The sequence below is a fragment of the Aphelocoma coerulescens genome, unplaced genomic scaffold, assembly GCF_041296385.1.
Source record: "Aphelocoma coerulescens isolate FSJ_1873_10779 unplaced genomic scaffold, UR_Acoe_1.0 HiC_scaffold_77, whole genome shotgun sequence".
NCBI lineage: Eukaryota > Metazoa > Chordata > Aves > Passeriformes > Corvidae > Aphelocoma > Aphelocoma coerulescens.
Window position 1 is genome coordinate 1,304,742 of NW_027184063.1, and position 16,060 is coordinate 1,320,801.

General features: G+C 54.7%; 1 protein-coding gene and 1 pseudogene across 1 annotated transcript; one reads left to right on the forward strand and one right to left on the reverse strand.

Annotated features, from left to right (window-relative positions):
• Positions 1-16,060, forward strand: part of LOC138102495 (zinc finger protein 208-like) — a 322,764-nt pseudogene that overhangs the window by 233,757 nt on the left and 72,947 nt on the right.
• LOC138102517 (olfactory receptor 14C36-like) lies at positions 13,504-15,406 on the reverse strand. Its single transcript, XM_069000216.1, has 2 exons — positions 15,328-15,406; positions 13,504-14,503 (listed from the first exon to the last, which is right to left on the reverse strand). Exon 2 carries the CDS (start codon positions 14,479-14,481, stop codon positions 13,612-13,614), a length of 870 nt encoding a protein of 289 aa, XP_068856317.1. The 5' UTR covers positions 14,482-14,503; positions 15,328-15,406; the 3' UTR covers positions 13,504-13,611.

Consider the following 16,060-nt stretch of genomic DNA (forward strand, 5'->3'; position numbering starts at 1 on the left):
CATCTTCCTCTTTCTCACAGCCTCCGCCTCCATCTGGCCAAGGTTTGGGAGTGGGAAATCCTGGTTTGGAGGGAAAAACAAGGTGTGAGTGTGTTGGCTTAGGGGTTGCTCCTGCCCATGTCCTTCTCTAGAAGTCACCGGGCATATCATGACTGTAAAATCGTCTCAAACACCATGCTGGTTTTAAGTGCCATGAGAAATGAACCCCACTGATCTGCCCCAAGAGAGATGAAGGTGGGAGTTACAATTCACCAAAGAGATGACAAGAAATACCATGATACAGCTGTAACCCACAAAGGCTGAGTATAACCAGGCACCCTGGGACAAGAGCAGAACGATGGTGGTTAGTTCCTGTGCTGAGCACCACCTGGTCCCGCTGCATGCAAAGCAAAAGGAAAGAAAACAAAACCTGTTGGTCGCAGTGGTAGACACACTGTCCTGTCCAAGTGATGGGTGCAGTCTTGTCGACAGCAGTGGCCACAGTCCTGTTGGAGCTCGGCTCCTGCCCTGGATCTGTTGAGTGCTGCCAGAAGACCCCAAACCTAGATTTTATATGCTCAGGTTCAGGTGGGGACTGCTCAGCCCCTCCCCCAGGGTGGGCAGTTTCACAATGGAATGATGTCATCCTGGGAGTCATGGGATATTTTGGGAGCCCTGATGGTCTCAGTCCTTGCAGCTGCCCATTGTGCTGGGGCCATTCAGTCCATGATGGCCCATCAGCAGAGGTGAGCCCTCAGGCTGGGTGGGACTGTGCTGCTGCTACCCCGGAGGGAGTTATCCCAGCTGAGTCATTGGTGTGCAGAAAAAGAAACACTGCCCTGCCTCCCAGGGTTTGCCTCTCCTTCCTTATCTCATTTAACAGCCAGCTCCTCATAGCCTGAGGGGTTGGGGGTGCACTGGGCAGCTCCTGCAAAGGACCCATCATGAACAGCTCATCAGAAATGAGCTAAGGGGAGTGGAATGCACAGTTTGGTCTCACCTACAGAGGGCTAAAGTGGCACCCTGCTCCTGTCAGCAGCACAGGCTGGCAGGGAGATGGCATTGTAAGGTCTTGCTCCACTTGGCTTTCAGCCCACTAACCCACGGGCAGGGTCCCTTCCCACCCCAATCCTTCTGGGCTTCTGGCAGGGACTCGCTTCCCTTTCCTTCCTCCCTCTGCTTCCAGCTGGGAATGTGCTGGGAAATGTCCAGCAAAGCAGCCTTTGCTGTCTGCTCTGGGAGCCCACCCAGCTGCTGGACCTTGTCCCCTGGCCCTGCACAGCTCCCGTGGGAGGCACGGCAGGACCAGCACCCTGCGAGCCTCGGGAATGCCCCTCTGGCATCCACGGCACACCCTCCAGGCATCTGGAATTCCAGTTCCCAGCAAGGAAAAATGTTCCTGCCCTTGAAGGCAAAGCTCTCAGGAAGGAGCCAAAAGCCAAGTGCAGTAAGATCTTCCAGTGACATTTCACTGCCAGCCTTCATCACCTCATCCATGGTTGTTTTAGCTGGTGGATTGGGAACAAAATCAGGGACGGGCCTCTGGTGGGGGCTGCCCTGGCTCCAGAGAGACACTGAGAGACAAACAGAGCAGGCAAAGAAAGGCAGAAGGGAAAGGAGAACACAAATACAATCAGCTGAGAAGGTGGCACTCTGGAAACCAGACCAGAACTGACTGAAAATGAATGTGACAGGAAGAAATAATTTGGAATTGTGATTTCCTATCAAAATACAATTTCCTGCCTTTCTCACAAACCTCCTCCTGCTGTCATTCAGCAGGGCTTTCACCAAGTGCTCTGCTCGGAGTGGATGTTCCAGGCTGCAGACACAAGGAAACCTGGAATGGGCTTCTTCCTGCTCCTGGGGAGTTTGACATCCTCAGCCGAGGAGATGAGGAGGCAGCAGAAGAAAAGGGCAGCTGGGGGTTCACCCTTCCACAGGAATAAGAGGGGGAAAGTCTCTCGTCCTTTCTGTCTCTGCTCCCCCAGGGATGTGAAGGCTGATCCCAGACCCCCAAGGGTCACATTCAGGGCTGCCATCCTGGAATGCTCGTGTGGATTGGAGGGGCAGTGTGGCAACACCCGGATCTTGGACCACCCAGCTGCCCCCCCAAGTTTAGTTTCTCTATCCCTCTCCTACCTGGGGAGTCCCGGGGCAGTCTCCAAGCCTCTCTTGTCTGGGAATGATTCGGGGGTGGGGATGGTCTCTGTCCCTCTCACCCCACTCAGTGCCTGGTGAGGGTCTCTGTCCTTCTCCCCTTGGGATCCTCGGGAGGTGCTTGTGTGGGTTTGGGGGTGTCTGTGTCGCTCTCACCCCGATGGTGCTTGGGCAGGGTCACCCCAGGGGTGAGAGGGACAGAGATTCCCCCGGCCTCCCCAGGTATGAGAACGTTGGAGAGCCCCTGAGCGCACTCAGCAGTGTGAGGGACACAGAGCCCTTGGTCCCCAATCCCGCACAAGCATTCCCTGGGGCGAGCGGGATGGAGATGCCCGAGCATCCCCAAGGCTGAAAGGGACAGGGACACTGCCTTGGGAATGCCCTGGAGTGAGAGGGACAGGGACAACCCCACCAAGCCCCTCCCCAGCATCCCCCAGGGAGAGAGGCACACAGACCCCTTGAGCATCCCCTGGGCACCGGACAAAATAAACTTGGCAGAAATCAAACTTAACTCTACCGAAAATGCTTGGAGGAATGTTTGCTCTTCCCACAAGTCACTTGTGATGAAAACGCAAACAAACTCCAACCATGAATGAACCAACAGCACAAGCAGTGATGGTGGCAATTCAAAGGTCCAGCGGTTCCCGCACAGCTCCAGCTCAGCTGCTGGCATGTTCCTGTAAAAGAAAAGTGAACGTTCGGCCCAATACAGATGATTTAAAGGAAGGATAAACTCTGTGTAGCTGTCACAGAGGTGACAGGTATAAACAGAAAAAGGATTCTCGTAATTTGCAAACGTCCCCAGCCTGTGAAAGAGAAGATGGGGGAGAGCAAGGGAGTGACAGGGACAGAGACCTCCCCTGGGGAGGGGCGAGTGTGACACTGTCCCCTGTGTGTGTGGCCTTCCCGGGGTGGGGGTTTCACACCTGAGCCAGTCTGGGTAAGGGGGGTGGTGTTCACTCCCCCTGGGCTGGGGTTACCCCACACCCCCAAACTCTCCTCCTGCCCCCTTGGTTGAGGGATGGGGGTGCAAACCTGGCCTCAGCAAATGGGTCTGGGGGCTGGAGTCTCCCCCAGCCAGGGCTGATTTTCAGGACAGCTCTGGCCTTGGCTTTCTGGTGGATTCATTCTCCTCCCTCAGCCTTGTTTCCTTCTCCCTTGACCTGAGATCCCTGGCTAAGAGTCCCCCTTTCCCTGATCTCAAGGTTCCTTAGCTCAACTTGCAGGGCAAAGTTCCCCTCAGGAGGACCATTCAGGGACAGGGGGTGCCTGGGTGGTGGCAGCTCCTTTATACGGTTCAGGCATAATGAGCAAAAAGCCCTTCCTGACAAAGTTTCATGGCTGGCTGGGTTTGGGGTGGAGGAGACCACAGTCCACAGAGGGCCTACACAGGTTTACACAGACTCCCCTGCCACTGAGGGGGACAAGGAGGTTTCAGGTCTGTGGTGCTACCTCTGGTCAGAGGTACTGAACACCCATCCTCCCTTACACAAACTGGCCCAGCTGGGAAACCTCCAACACTGGAAAGGCCATATCCACGGGATATTCACATGAGAGGCAGCTGAGGGGGTGTCATAATCCATCAAAGACCTCCCAAAGTGCTCCCAAAACTTATTCCTGAGGCCTTGCTCCACAGGACTGCACATGATGCAAAGTGATGCAGCAGACCCAGAGTCTACTGCAAGAGACAGTGTGCAAGTGCCCTCCCCCAGGGGAGGTACCTGGGCATTCCCACCTGCCCTGAGCATATATTAATCCATTGGATTCTGTGCTTTTAGGGGGACTCTTACCACCAAAAAGACCAGCTGGAGGGGATCATTGGGATCCCAGTGGGATGCGTGGAGTGGTGTATTTTCTTTCATCTGTCTCTCTCACTCTCTTTCTGCCCCCCAACCTCTTTTCTATCTCTTTCTCTTTTCTCTCTCATATTTGCTATTAAATAAAGCCCATACTATTGACTTTGGTCTTGGTCTTGTTTGCACCTTAATTTGGGCAGAGGCATTTCTAATTCCTTTCAAGATTGGACTGTGACATCCTGCTGTGCTGAGAGTTTACACTTAGTTCCATGAGATATTTCTGTGTGCCAATGTTCTCCTGGGTTCCAAGAGGCCCCACTGTCTTTACAATGGACACTTGGTTCCCCAAGATTCCATGGCGTCACTGTGCTCTCCTGTGATTCATCAGGCTGTGCTGTGTCACCATGGACACTTGCTTCCTCAAAGGCTGGAGATGTCCCAGTGGCACTGGCTGGCCCTCAGGCCCGGCTTTGTTCCAATGGCGCCTTGGTTGCATGAGAATCCATTGCCCCACACTGGTCTCCTGGGTGCCACGGGGCCTTTCTGTGTCACAGTGGACCCTTGATTGCACCAGCCTTGGCAATGTCCCAGTGGAATCTGGGTTCCATGAGACCCTGCCATGTCACAATTGACCACTGGTTCCATGAGACTCCATTGTGACCCTGTGCTCTCCTAGGTCCCATGAAGCCTTGCTGTGCCACAATGGCGCCTTCTTTCTACTGGGCCTGGCAATGTTTCTGTGGCCATTGTGTTCCATGAGGCCTCACTCTATAACAACTGGCCCTTGATTCCATGAGATTCCATTGCATCACAAAGATGTTCTGGGTTCCATGAAACCCCACTGTGTCACAATGGATGTTCTGGGTTCCATGAGTGGTGGCACTGTTTCCACACCACCTTTGTCTGAAGAGGCCCCACTTTGTCACAATTGACTCTGGGTTCCATGGGCTGGGAAGAGCAGAGGTGGGAAGAGGCTGGGCCATTGTCTCTGGCTGTGCTGCTGTGCTGGGAGTCTCTTCCCTCCAGCTGTGCCCACAGGCACTGCCCCTGCAGAGCCAGAGAAGGCCTGAGGAACAAACCTTGGACACACAAGTCAGGGCAGACACTCCTTTTGATTCAAATGCACAGGGAAGAAGCCTCCTGAAAGTCCTTGTGTTTCCAAAGAAAGGCAGATGTTCATGTAGAAATGCTAAGAGCAGTACTACAGGATTTTATAAAAAACAGCATAACACTAGAAAAAGAAGAAAAGAAGGCACCAATGAAAAAATGGACAAATAGGAAAAAACCCCTGAGATTGTAAAGAGTTACATTCTGAAGGTTCTGGAGCAGAAAAGAGAGAGTTTATTGCTTCTGAAAAGATATAGTCATCATTTTCCTCAGGGCATCCTTGAGCTCCTGGTTCCTCAGGCTGTAGATGAGGGGGTGTTGCCTCTCGGAGGCGTAGCGACCTGGTTCAGGAACGGCACGACGACCACCTCAGGTCATTCGGACCATCAGCTCACAGACACCAATGTGGTGGACGGCAAAATGGCGTTTATTCGTGGATTACATAGGGTTAAATAACCTGGGTTTGCCACGTCACTTCCTTCTGCTCACCTATCACCTGTAGAGGGGAGGGGTTTTACCTGTCCCGTACAACGCGATATCTTCCGAACGCCTGTCCCTAGTCACCTACATTTCCCCCCCTCTATCCTGAATTACCCGCATTTCCCCCCCACCATGATTTATTTAAGAAACATACAAAGTATAAATGCTATAAAATTTCAAGAACTAGTAAAACCTACATAACAAGTTATAAAAAGTGGTATAACATTTACAAAATAGATGCGCTCTAGAGCAATTGTTGGCGGTCAACAAATAGAATGTTAACCTTTTCTAACCGGCTTTTAACAAATGACACCAATTTGTTTAGTATGCAAGGCCCAAAAATCAACGTTAGGAGTAACATAGTGAGGGGGCCTATTAGAGTGGAAACAAGGGTGGTCAGCCATGGAGACTGGTTAAACCATGACTCGAACCATCCTTGTTGGGCTTCTCTTTCTCTTTTCCTCTGGGCTAGCCTTTCCCTTAGTTCAGTCATTGAGTCCCGTACGACTCCGGTGTGGTCTGCATAAAAGCAGCATTCTTCTTTCAAGGCGGCACACAGGCCTCCTTGTTGCATGAGCAGGAGGTCCAGTCCTCGCCTGTTCTGCAGGACGACTTCTGAGAGAGAGGAGACAGATTTCTCTAGAAAGGAGATGGATTTTTCGATTCTTTGTAAGTCCTCATCAATAGTCATCTGCAGCTGAGAAAGTCCCTGGTGTTGGGTCACGAGGGCTGAAACACCTGTGGCTGCGCCGGTGGCTCCGAGGCCGAGCAGCATTGCGATGGTTATGCCTGTTATTATTTCTCTCTTGTGGAGCCGGCTAGGTTCTTCAAGAAGGTGGTACATTTCTTCTTCTTGGTGATACAGGACTCTAGGAACAATTAAAACTTGGACACAAAAGTCAGTAGAGTTATCGAACTTATCAAGAAGCACACAGGGGCTTATTCCGGATCGCTGGCAAACAAACATCCCTGATGCGAATGGGACCACCCACTTATTGATCGTTTTGTTAAGTTTGACAAATTCAGTACAGACATTGCCTATTCGTTTTGCTAAGGCCGCATTGCCAAAGCACTTGCCTCGGCCTGTGATCTGACTCAGAGTAACTCCCCTTCGGGGGGCGTCCCACCTGCACTGATGTGGATTTAGTGCTGTTGAGTAGCCAAGAGGAACATTGAGTGCAATGCCTTCGTAAAAAGGGGGTTGCGCATCATAACACAACCAGCATGATTCTGTAAAGTTTGGGTTTGATTGATTCAATGACAAAAAGGTAGCGTTTAGTACGCTGAGAAACTGATCATAAGGAGCTGATTTAGGTGTTTGGTGGGTAGCTAATGGGCCACGTGGGGAGAAGATGGGATTTCTATTTACTGTAAGAATCGGATTAGGCCCGACTGGTTGGGATTCTGACGGTAGGAGCTTGACAATTTGTACGTTCACCCAATAGCTGGTAGGGGCGTGAACATACACTGTCCATGCTCTACCCGAGGCCCAACTCTTATGGGCCAGCTGTAGAATTGTCATTCTATAGTGTTCGCAAGTGTGTCTACTCCCATCTTGGGGCAGGTATATTCGCTTGTCAAGTGAGAATTTTGGTTCGCGACAGCCTTGAGGTGCATACTTAACTTGGAGGAACTCATCAGGTGGCTGTGGTTGCCATCTATTGCCTGTCACGATAGTCTCACACCCCCAATACCCACAATGTCCATACCCTGGATAGTTACAGTAGCCTTTACCTGGGTTTGAAGCGGGACACCAATAGGTTTGGTACAGTGAGGAATCACCAAAATTAGGGAATTGTAGATACGAGGGAAAAATGTCTTTTAGCTTAAAATCAAACGATGGACTGCCTGGTGTGATGGTTTCTTTGATTGGGTTATCACTCAAAAGGTGGCGTAGGACCCACCTGAATGGCTGGTGAGGATGATGTTCTGCATTGGCTTGCCCTCTGCCAAGAAGCTGTAAAAGCAAAATTACGCAAAGATACCGTTGTTGTTTGGATTTCACTGGTGCAGGATTCTCGGGCGCTGTCGGGCTGCTCGATGACTTGTCGCTCTCTTTGCGCACTGGGATGTATCGGTCATGGAGGCATCCAAAGATCCAGTCCTGCAAACAAAACCTCGCATTTTTCATTAGTCTTATTCTGAAGGTCAGGTTTGATTGACCTAAGTGGACACCATTTGACTCTACCATCTTTTTTAACAGCCGCGTACCCTCGCCCCGTGAGCACTAGTCTCCAGCCTTGTTCCCATTCCCCCAACTCGTTTTTGATTACAACTTGCGGGCCTTCGTCTAGTGCTCGAGTGACCCAGTGTTTTTGAGCGGGACTATTTGTCTCATCCCCCCTAGGGAATTGGTTCAGTGCTAGCAGGGCAGTTGCCAGTATGCGTGCCTGGTCCCCTGGGGGAATGGAATTGGTAAAGCCCTCTGTTTTTGCTAGCACTTCCAATTTGGTTTTTAGGGTTTGATTTGCCCGCTCAACAATGGCCTGCCCGGTGCTATTGTACGGGATGCCATGTACCAGAGTGATACCCCACTTTGAAACAAATGTTTGGCTCGATTTTGAAATAAAGTTCGGGCCGTTGTCTGTCTTGATCTGCTTCGGAACGCCGAGCCACGCCATAGCTGTCAGCCAATGTTGGATGGTTGCTTTAGAATCAGTTCTTAGGTGTTGTGTGGCCACAATCATTCCGCTATATGTGTCCACAGTTACAGCAAGCCATGCTCGGGGCTTCAGTAGATGACATAGTGTAAAGTCTGTTTGCCATATTTCTGAGGCTTTAAGGCCTCTGGGGTTGACTCCACTGGACCACAGCGGTGATTTTTGACAGTGGGGGCACGTGGCTACGATGTGTTTCGCGTCAGTGGTCGAAATCCCACATCTTTTTGCCAGTGCTTTAGCTCCGATGTGGACAGACTCATGTAGCTGACGGGCATCTCTCAGTGTCCACAGTCCTTTTGCGGCGGCGTCTGCTTTGTCGTTTCCGATTTGAAAGAATCCTTTAACCGAATTATGGCTGTTAACGTGGATGACAGATATGGTGCCCTTCCGCGAAGAGAGTGCTTCTTCAAGCATCACAGCCACCGTGGACACTGACACGCCAGGCCCTGACATGGCTAGGCAAAGCTTAGCTACAAACATAGAGTCAGTCACAATGTTGAGGTGCTCCTCCGGGAACAGTCCACACGCCAGCACTACGGCGGCTGCTTCGAGTTGCTGGACCGAAAGCGTAGGGTCGGTTGCTTTGATGCACTGCCACTGCTCTCCCGACTGCCATACCGCTGCTGCAGTTGAGGTCAGCGACGATGCGTCTGTGAAGACTGTCGGTCCTGGTAGCGGTCGGTCGATGACTTTTGGCGGGAGATCGATGTCGATGATCGCAAGGAGCTGGGTCCATGGGGGTTTTGCAGCATAGCGAATCTCTCCTCCAAAACCAGTGAGGGCTATGGCTAAAAGCTCTGATATTGTCGGTGATTGCGCGGAGAGCTGCTTGCGGAAGGGTAGGTATATCCTGGCGGGCTCCGTGCCCAAGTGCCTTAGGGCAAGTCTTCTCCCTTTCATGATAAGGTTGCCAAGACACTCAACTCCCGGGGAGAATGCGCGTGACGGTTTTCCCAAGACTACCCACTGTATCGGCTGGGCTCTGTCAGGGGGCCCCTGGGCTAGCGCTCCTACCCCTCCTTTCTTTGTAAAGTGTACATATAAATCAAGTGGTGCTCCCAGGTCCCACCTAGCAAGCGTACTCACAGACATTTGCTGCTCGATAAAGTCGAGCGAGCTAGTCGCTTCTGGTGTCAGAGCTTTCTGTTCCCATGAGTTTTTTCCTCTCAGGAGGTCGTTCAAGGGGTCCATGACCTCGGGAGGAATCAGGATGATGTTACGGAGCCATTGTAGAGATCCCACTAGCTGCTGCATATCATGGAGCGTCTTGATATCTCTGCGAATTTTTATCTGGAGCAGGGTTATGTAGGAGCTTGTAATTCCTACTCCTAGAAAGGTTACACATGGTCCCTTTTTTATTTTCGCGCTCGCGATTTCAAAGCCATTTGCTTTCAGGGTCTCTGAGACTGTTGACACTAGTCGGTCTACCTGGCTCGCTGATGGCGCGGCAATCAGGATGTCATCCATGTACTGAATAATGGTTGCGGCTGGGTCGCTGTGGCGGACTGGTGCTAGTGCTCGGTCAACCGTGATTTGGCAGATGGTGGGGGAGTTGACCATCCCTTGGGGCAACACCTTCCACTGGAAGCGCAGGTTAGGCCGTTGGCTGTTCGGGAAGACGATGGAAAAGGCAAACCGCTCTTTGTCTTCATCATGCAGGGGTATGGAAAAGAAACAGTCTTTAATGTCAAGCACCGCGCAGGGCTGCCCTTTTGGTATCATCGAGTTCATGGGCAGCAAGGTTTGGACCGGACCTATTGGTTGGATTTTCTTGTTCACCTCCCGCAGGTCGTGCAGGAGGCGGAAGCCCTCGCCAGATCGTTTGGGTATTATGAAAACCGGGGTGTTCCATGGGCTTGTGGAGGGCTCTATATAGTCCCGCTGTAGCTCGCGGCTAACGAGCTCAAGGAGGGCGGTCATTCGAGGCTTCGACAAGGGCCACTGCTCGATCCACACCGGGTCAACCGATTTCCATACCAGTTTGATGGGCAGCGGTGGGTATGCGGCAGTGGCCCTTAGAATAAATTTGTCACCCTGACTTTCAGCAGGGCAAGGGCATCCCTCCCCAACAAGGGTGGACATTTTGGCATAACATATGGGAAAAGGGTGATAGTTTTCTCCGGTCCTTTTTCGGTGCGGAGCGTTATCGCTATCAGTTGGGTGCTTTTTTGGGCCCGAGATAATCCCCCAACTCCACCCACCATGGGGGCCTCCTCCAGTTCCTAGTGTATAGGCCAGTACGTTTCTGGGATGACAGTAATATCTGATCCCGTATCAATCAAAAAGGGGAGACGAATAGCAGGGTCACCTGGGTTGTTGTGGAGACAGCAAACTCCCCACACTATCGGCGGGTGGCTGCCCACTTTCATGGCCAAAGCCACCCAGGGGTCTCGCTCCCAGGGGGTTGTTCCTGCTGTGCCTGGAGTGCAGACAGGTTTAACTGAGCCATTGGTTGAGCTGTGGAATTGGTCATTTCCCGGGGGGGCAGTGGGTGCGGGAGCTCCACGGCCCATTGAGGATTGGCATAGCTGGGCCGCTTCATGTCCCGAGTGGGAGGGAGCTGTGTGCGGCCCGGATGCCCCCTCCCCCTCCCGTTTCCCTGGAGCTTGGATCTGCATTCTCTGGCAAAATGCCCCTTTTTCCCACATGCCCAGCATGGCCCTCTAGGTCGCGTCTGGTGTGGGGGAACTGCTGTTGATGGAGGCTCCAATTGGGGGCAATTTGTTACAGCGTGGCCTGCCTGGCCACACTTAAAGCATGCCATTACACTCGTTATCGCAGTGCGGACGGCTGCCTGGATTGGGGCCAGATGTTCTTCTTTTGCGACATGCTTAATCATATCTGCAATACTGGACCCGGCTGGTAATGACCGTAAAATGTCCTTAGTGGTAGAGTTGCATTGTTGGCGCAAGCATTCTGCCACCACAGGGCCCTTTGCTTCTGAGGGCAAGTTAGAGGAATCAACCGCTGCCTGGAGGCGGTCCACAAACTGTGTGAAACTTTCACTCTCGCTCTGCTTTATTGTGGACCATGGCGATGGTCTAGCAATAACTCTGGAAGCAGAGCGGATAGCTTCTCTAGCGGCACGGGTAGTTGCCGTGACTTCGTGGGCCCGTAGGCCCTCGGCCTGCGCCTGAGGGGTGATCATGGTCGGGTCCGTGCCCATTAGCCGCTGTAGGCTGGACCCGTGGAGGGGGTGGTCTGCCCCAGTTACTAGGGCTAGTTGCTTTGCGCAATTGTCCTCCCATTCTTGTTTGAAAACAATCATCCCTGCCCCATCAAAAATTAATCTGCAGGTTTGTTTAATGTCAAATGGGAGCAGGTCATCCCCTCCAAAAACGCTGTCAATGAGGGTGGAAACCATAGCCGAATTGATCCCTTTGTCTGCAATTGCTTTAACAATTGCTTGTATATCTTTAGGATTTATCGGTGAGTAAATCCTCTGGTTTCCGGCTTGCCCTCCTACTCGGACCGGGAAAGCTAGCGAGGCTGAAGGGGCCCATTCAGCACAGGCTGTTTTTATCTTTCTCCAGTCTGTAAGCGGAGTACGTTCTTTTTCAAATTTCCCCTTGGCCCGGGTAGGAGCGCGGTGGTTATAGCTTTTATCTATTCTGAAATCATCTTTGTCAGAGTCGGAGTCGGTTACGGACCGTTCGTCAAGCCACTCGCTCCAGCTATAGTCCGACTCGGAGCCGGAAGTCGACTGACTGGATACTTCCGGGCTCCGGAGCTTTTTCCCCGGGCTTCTACCCCGCCCCCTTCTCTTAGGATTGGGCCGCTCCTTCCCCCTGGGCTCGCCCCGCCTCCTGCTGAGGGAGGCTCTTGCTATATAAGGGCACGTTTCCGGGCGAGCGCTCTGGTTGGCCTTGGCTCCCCCTCCGGGATTCCCTCCCCTTTTCCGTTCACGCGCATCTGCGGCATCCAGCGGACCTCCGCCGCTCCCGCCGGCCACGTGTGTGCACCCCGGCGAACCTCCGCCGCTCCCGCCGGCCACGCGTGTGCCCCCCGGCGAACCTCCGCTGCTCCCGCCGGCCACGTGTGTGCACCCCAGCGGACCACCGCTGCTCCCGCCGGCCGCGTGTGTGCACCCCGGCGCATCACCCCCGCTCCCGCCGGCCACGTGCGCACACCCCGGCGGACCTCCGCCGCTCCCGCCGGCCACGTGTGTGCACCCCGGCGAACCTCCGCCGCTCCCGCCGGCCGCGTGTGTGCACCCCGGCGAACCTCCGCCGCTCCCGCCGGCCGCGTGTGTGCACCCCGGCGAACCTCCGCCACTCCCGCCGGCCGCGTGTGTGCACCCCGGCGGACCTCCGCCGCTCCCGCCGGCCACGTGTGTGCACCCCGGCGAACCTCCGCCGCTCCCGCCGGCCGCGTGTGTGCACCCCAGCGAACCTCCGCCGCTCCCGCCGGCCACGTGTGTGCACCCCGGCGGACCACCGCCGCTCCCGCCGGCCGCGTGTGTGCACCCCGGCGCATCACCCCCGCTCCCGCCGGCCGCGTGTGTGCACCCCCCATGCCCTCCGGGGTCGGCGCCATTCTGCAGGGCATAGGGCGGGGGTCTCGTCCATGCCGTTTCGGACTCCGCTTTAATGGCAGCCTCCCTGGCTTCCTCCACCAGCCCTCCCCAGAATGACTGCACCCGCTCCTTTCCCTCTGTAGGTAGGGTTGGGCTGGGGGGCCGTGGAGAGGGTGCTTGCTCCTGCGAGTCTGTGCGCTCGGCAGGGCAGCTTTCATCTGTAGTTTGCGTGGCCGCACCAACTCCCAACCGCGGTGTGGCCAGCAAACAGTTCCGTGCGGCTTTCCAGGTCTCCTGCTCTCGCAGGGCCTTACGCAAAGCCTGCACGACTTTTCCCCATAATTTAAGGTATTTCCCCGAACCCGAGGACATTGTTTCATCGGCTAGAGCCTTAGTACATCTGTCCCATACTTCTGGGTGGAGGATATCCACCGGTCGGTCTATGACCCCAATTTCCAATAGCCTCGCAACAGCGAGTGTAAAATCTTTAGGTTTGCAATCGATACCCCATTGCTTATGAATCTGAGATACGACCTTCGCGAGAGCTTCCATCCTCCTCGCTGGTCCGGGAGCGTCCTCCCCGCCGGGCTGGTCCTGCTGCACCGGCCGCCGTTCACCCGTCCAGGCGAATTCCCGATCCCGATTCCGATTCTGGTTCCCGGGTTTCGGCACCACTTGTTGCCTCTCGGAGGCGTAGCGACCTGGTTCAGGAACGGCACGACGACCACCTCAGGTCGTTTGGACCATCAGCTCACAGACACCAATGTGGTGGACGGCAAAAGGGCGTTTATTCGTGGATTACATAGGGTTAAATAACCTGGGTTTGCCACGTCACTTCCTTCTGCTCACCTATCACCTGTAGAGGGGAGGGGTTTTACCTGTCCCGTACAACGCGATATCTTCCGAACGCCTGTCCCTAGTCACCTACAAGGGGGTTCAGGGCTGGAGGCACCACCGAGTTCAGAACTGACACCACCACATCCAGGGATGGGGACGAGATGGAGGGGGGCTTCAGGTGAGCAAATGTGCCAGTGCTGAGAAACAGAGAGACCACGGCCAGGTGAGGGAGGCACGTGCAAAAGGCTTTGTGCCGGCCCTGCTCAGAGGGGATCCTCAGCACGGCCCTGAAGAACTGCACATAGGAGAAAAGCATGAACACAAAACAACCCAAAAAAGGAAAAGTACTAAAAGCAAGAAGCCCAAATTCCCACAGGTATGTGTCTGAGCAGGAGAGCCTGAGGATGTGTGGGATTTCAGAGAAGAACTGGCCCAGGGCATTGTCCTGGCACAGGGACAGAGAAAATGTATTGGCCGTGTGCAGCAGAGCAGTGAGAAAGCCAGTGGCCAAGGCAGCTGCTGCCATGTGGGCACAAGCCCTGCTGCCCAGGAGGGTCCCGTAGTGCAGGGCTTTGCAGATGGACACATAGCAGTCGTAGCACATGAGGGTGAGGAGAAAATCCTGTGTTCCAAGAAAGAAGACAATCAGAAACACCTGAGCAGCACATCCTGTGTAGGAGATGTGCCTGGTGCCCCAGAGGGAATTGTGCATGGCCTTGGGGACAGTGGTGCAGATGGAGCCCAGGTCGGTGAGGGCCAGGCTGAGCAGGAAGAAGAACATGGGGCTGTGCAGGTGCTGGCCGCAGGCTCCGGCGCTGATGATGAGGCTGTTGGCCAGGAGGGCAGCCAGGGAGATGCCCAGGAAGAGGCAGAAGTGCAGGAGCTGCAGCTGCCACGTGTCTGCCAATGGCAGCAGGAGGAAGTGGCTGATGGAGCTGCTGTTGGACATTGCTGTGTCTGGCCATGGGCACCTGTTCATGGAGAAAGGACAGTGATAAGTCAGGACAGGCTGCTTGGAGCCAAACCTGCGCCATTCCCTGCAGACTGTGCCGCTGGGACTGCCCCACCCTTGTTCCTGCTCTGGGAAAACCTTCACCCAGTTGCCTGCCTGAGCTCCACTTGTGCTGTCTGAGTGTGCCAGGAGCAGCCAGGCCTGTGCCTGGGGGCTGTCGAGGAGCCATTGCTGCCCCGCTGCCCTGGGTTTGTGGCCGTGTGGCAGAGGGACAAGGCTGGAGAGTCAGGATTTGTCAGTGCAATCCCTCCTAGAAAGGCTTGGTAGCAGTTTTACTCTCAGTTCCACAGGACAGGGATGGCAGGAGTGAGTTTTAGGAAAGATTTTCCTACCCACACATCATTCCTGCTTCTCTGAGGTTCTTGGAAGGACACAGCGAGGAGAGCCATGGGTGTACCCATGATGGTATCTCAGGGAGGGAGGCTCAGCTCATTCCCCTTTCCCATGGACTGCTTTGCCCACAGCCCCACAGGGCACAGGGAAGCTTGGACATCCCATTCCCATGGACAGCCCTGTCTGGCAGGAATCCCAAGGGCAGAGCCGGACTCAGCTGCTGCAGATCCCAGAGCCCACCTGAGAGCACCAGATAGCAGTGACAATGTCAGAGGAGTAATAATAATAACTATAACAAGGACAATAGCAGAGACTCAGAATGTTCTGTCATTCTGGGATTCCAACTCCTGTTCTGCTTCTCTCATCCCGCAACCTTCCCAGCCTGCTCCAAGCAGGAAATCCAAACAGGCTCAGGAACGCTCCTGATCTTGACAGCAATCCCTGGCTTACCTTCTTTTGGGAAGTGCCTCCGGAGCTGTGCCCAGGCTGGTCTGGAGCTGGGAGCAGCCCTGCCCCAGCCAGCAGCTCTCAGCAGCAGCACCTGCCCTGCTCAGGGTCACTCCTTCCCCCCACTGCTCCTCCCCCAGCGCTGGCAGCAGCTCCCCGGGCCGGCTGAGAGCTGCCCCTGGCAGGCAGCAGAGTCCCTGCCCCAGCACAGCGCCCTGGGCTGCAGGACCCTGCTCTGCAGGACAGCCCTGGGCACCCCTGGCTGCAGCCCCGGCTGCTCAGCCCTGCAGCAGAGCCTGGCAGCAGGAGCTGCCTTGTGCTGGGCCTTGGGTGCTGCAGCACGGAAACCCAGCCCTGCCCTAGGGCCACATCCCCCAGACTGCAGCAACTCTGAGAGTGCTCTGCAAAGCTCTGAAAAGCTGTGGGATGGGCCAGCTTCAGGAGATGCCTCCAGGAGCTGCAGCTTCTCTTCCCACAGCCAGACAATGACTGTTTCAAACTCTCTGAGGATTTCTGCTCTGGTGAGCCCTCAGTGAGCTCTGCTCTGTGCTCCCAGCCCCGGCTGAGTTGAAGCCCTGTGTGCCTCTGTGCTGTGCCCGGGCTGGCTACAGGCAGTGCCCCAGCCCTGCTGGGCTGTGCCCAGGAGCTGCTCCTGGCCAGAGCTGTCTCTCTGCAGCGCTGCCACTTGCCAAGTGCTGCCTGTGTGCCAGGAGCCCGGCCCAGCTCAGCAGCACAG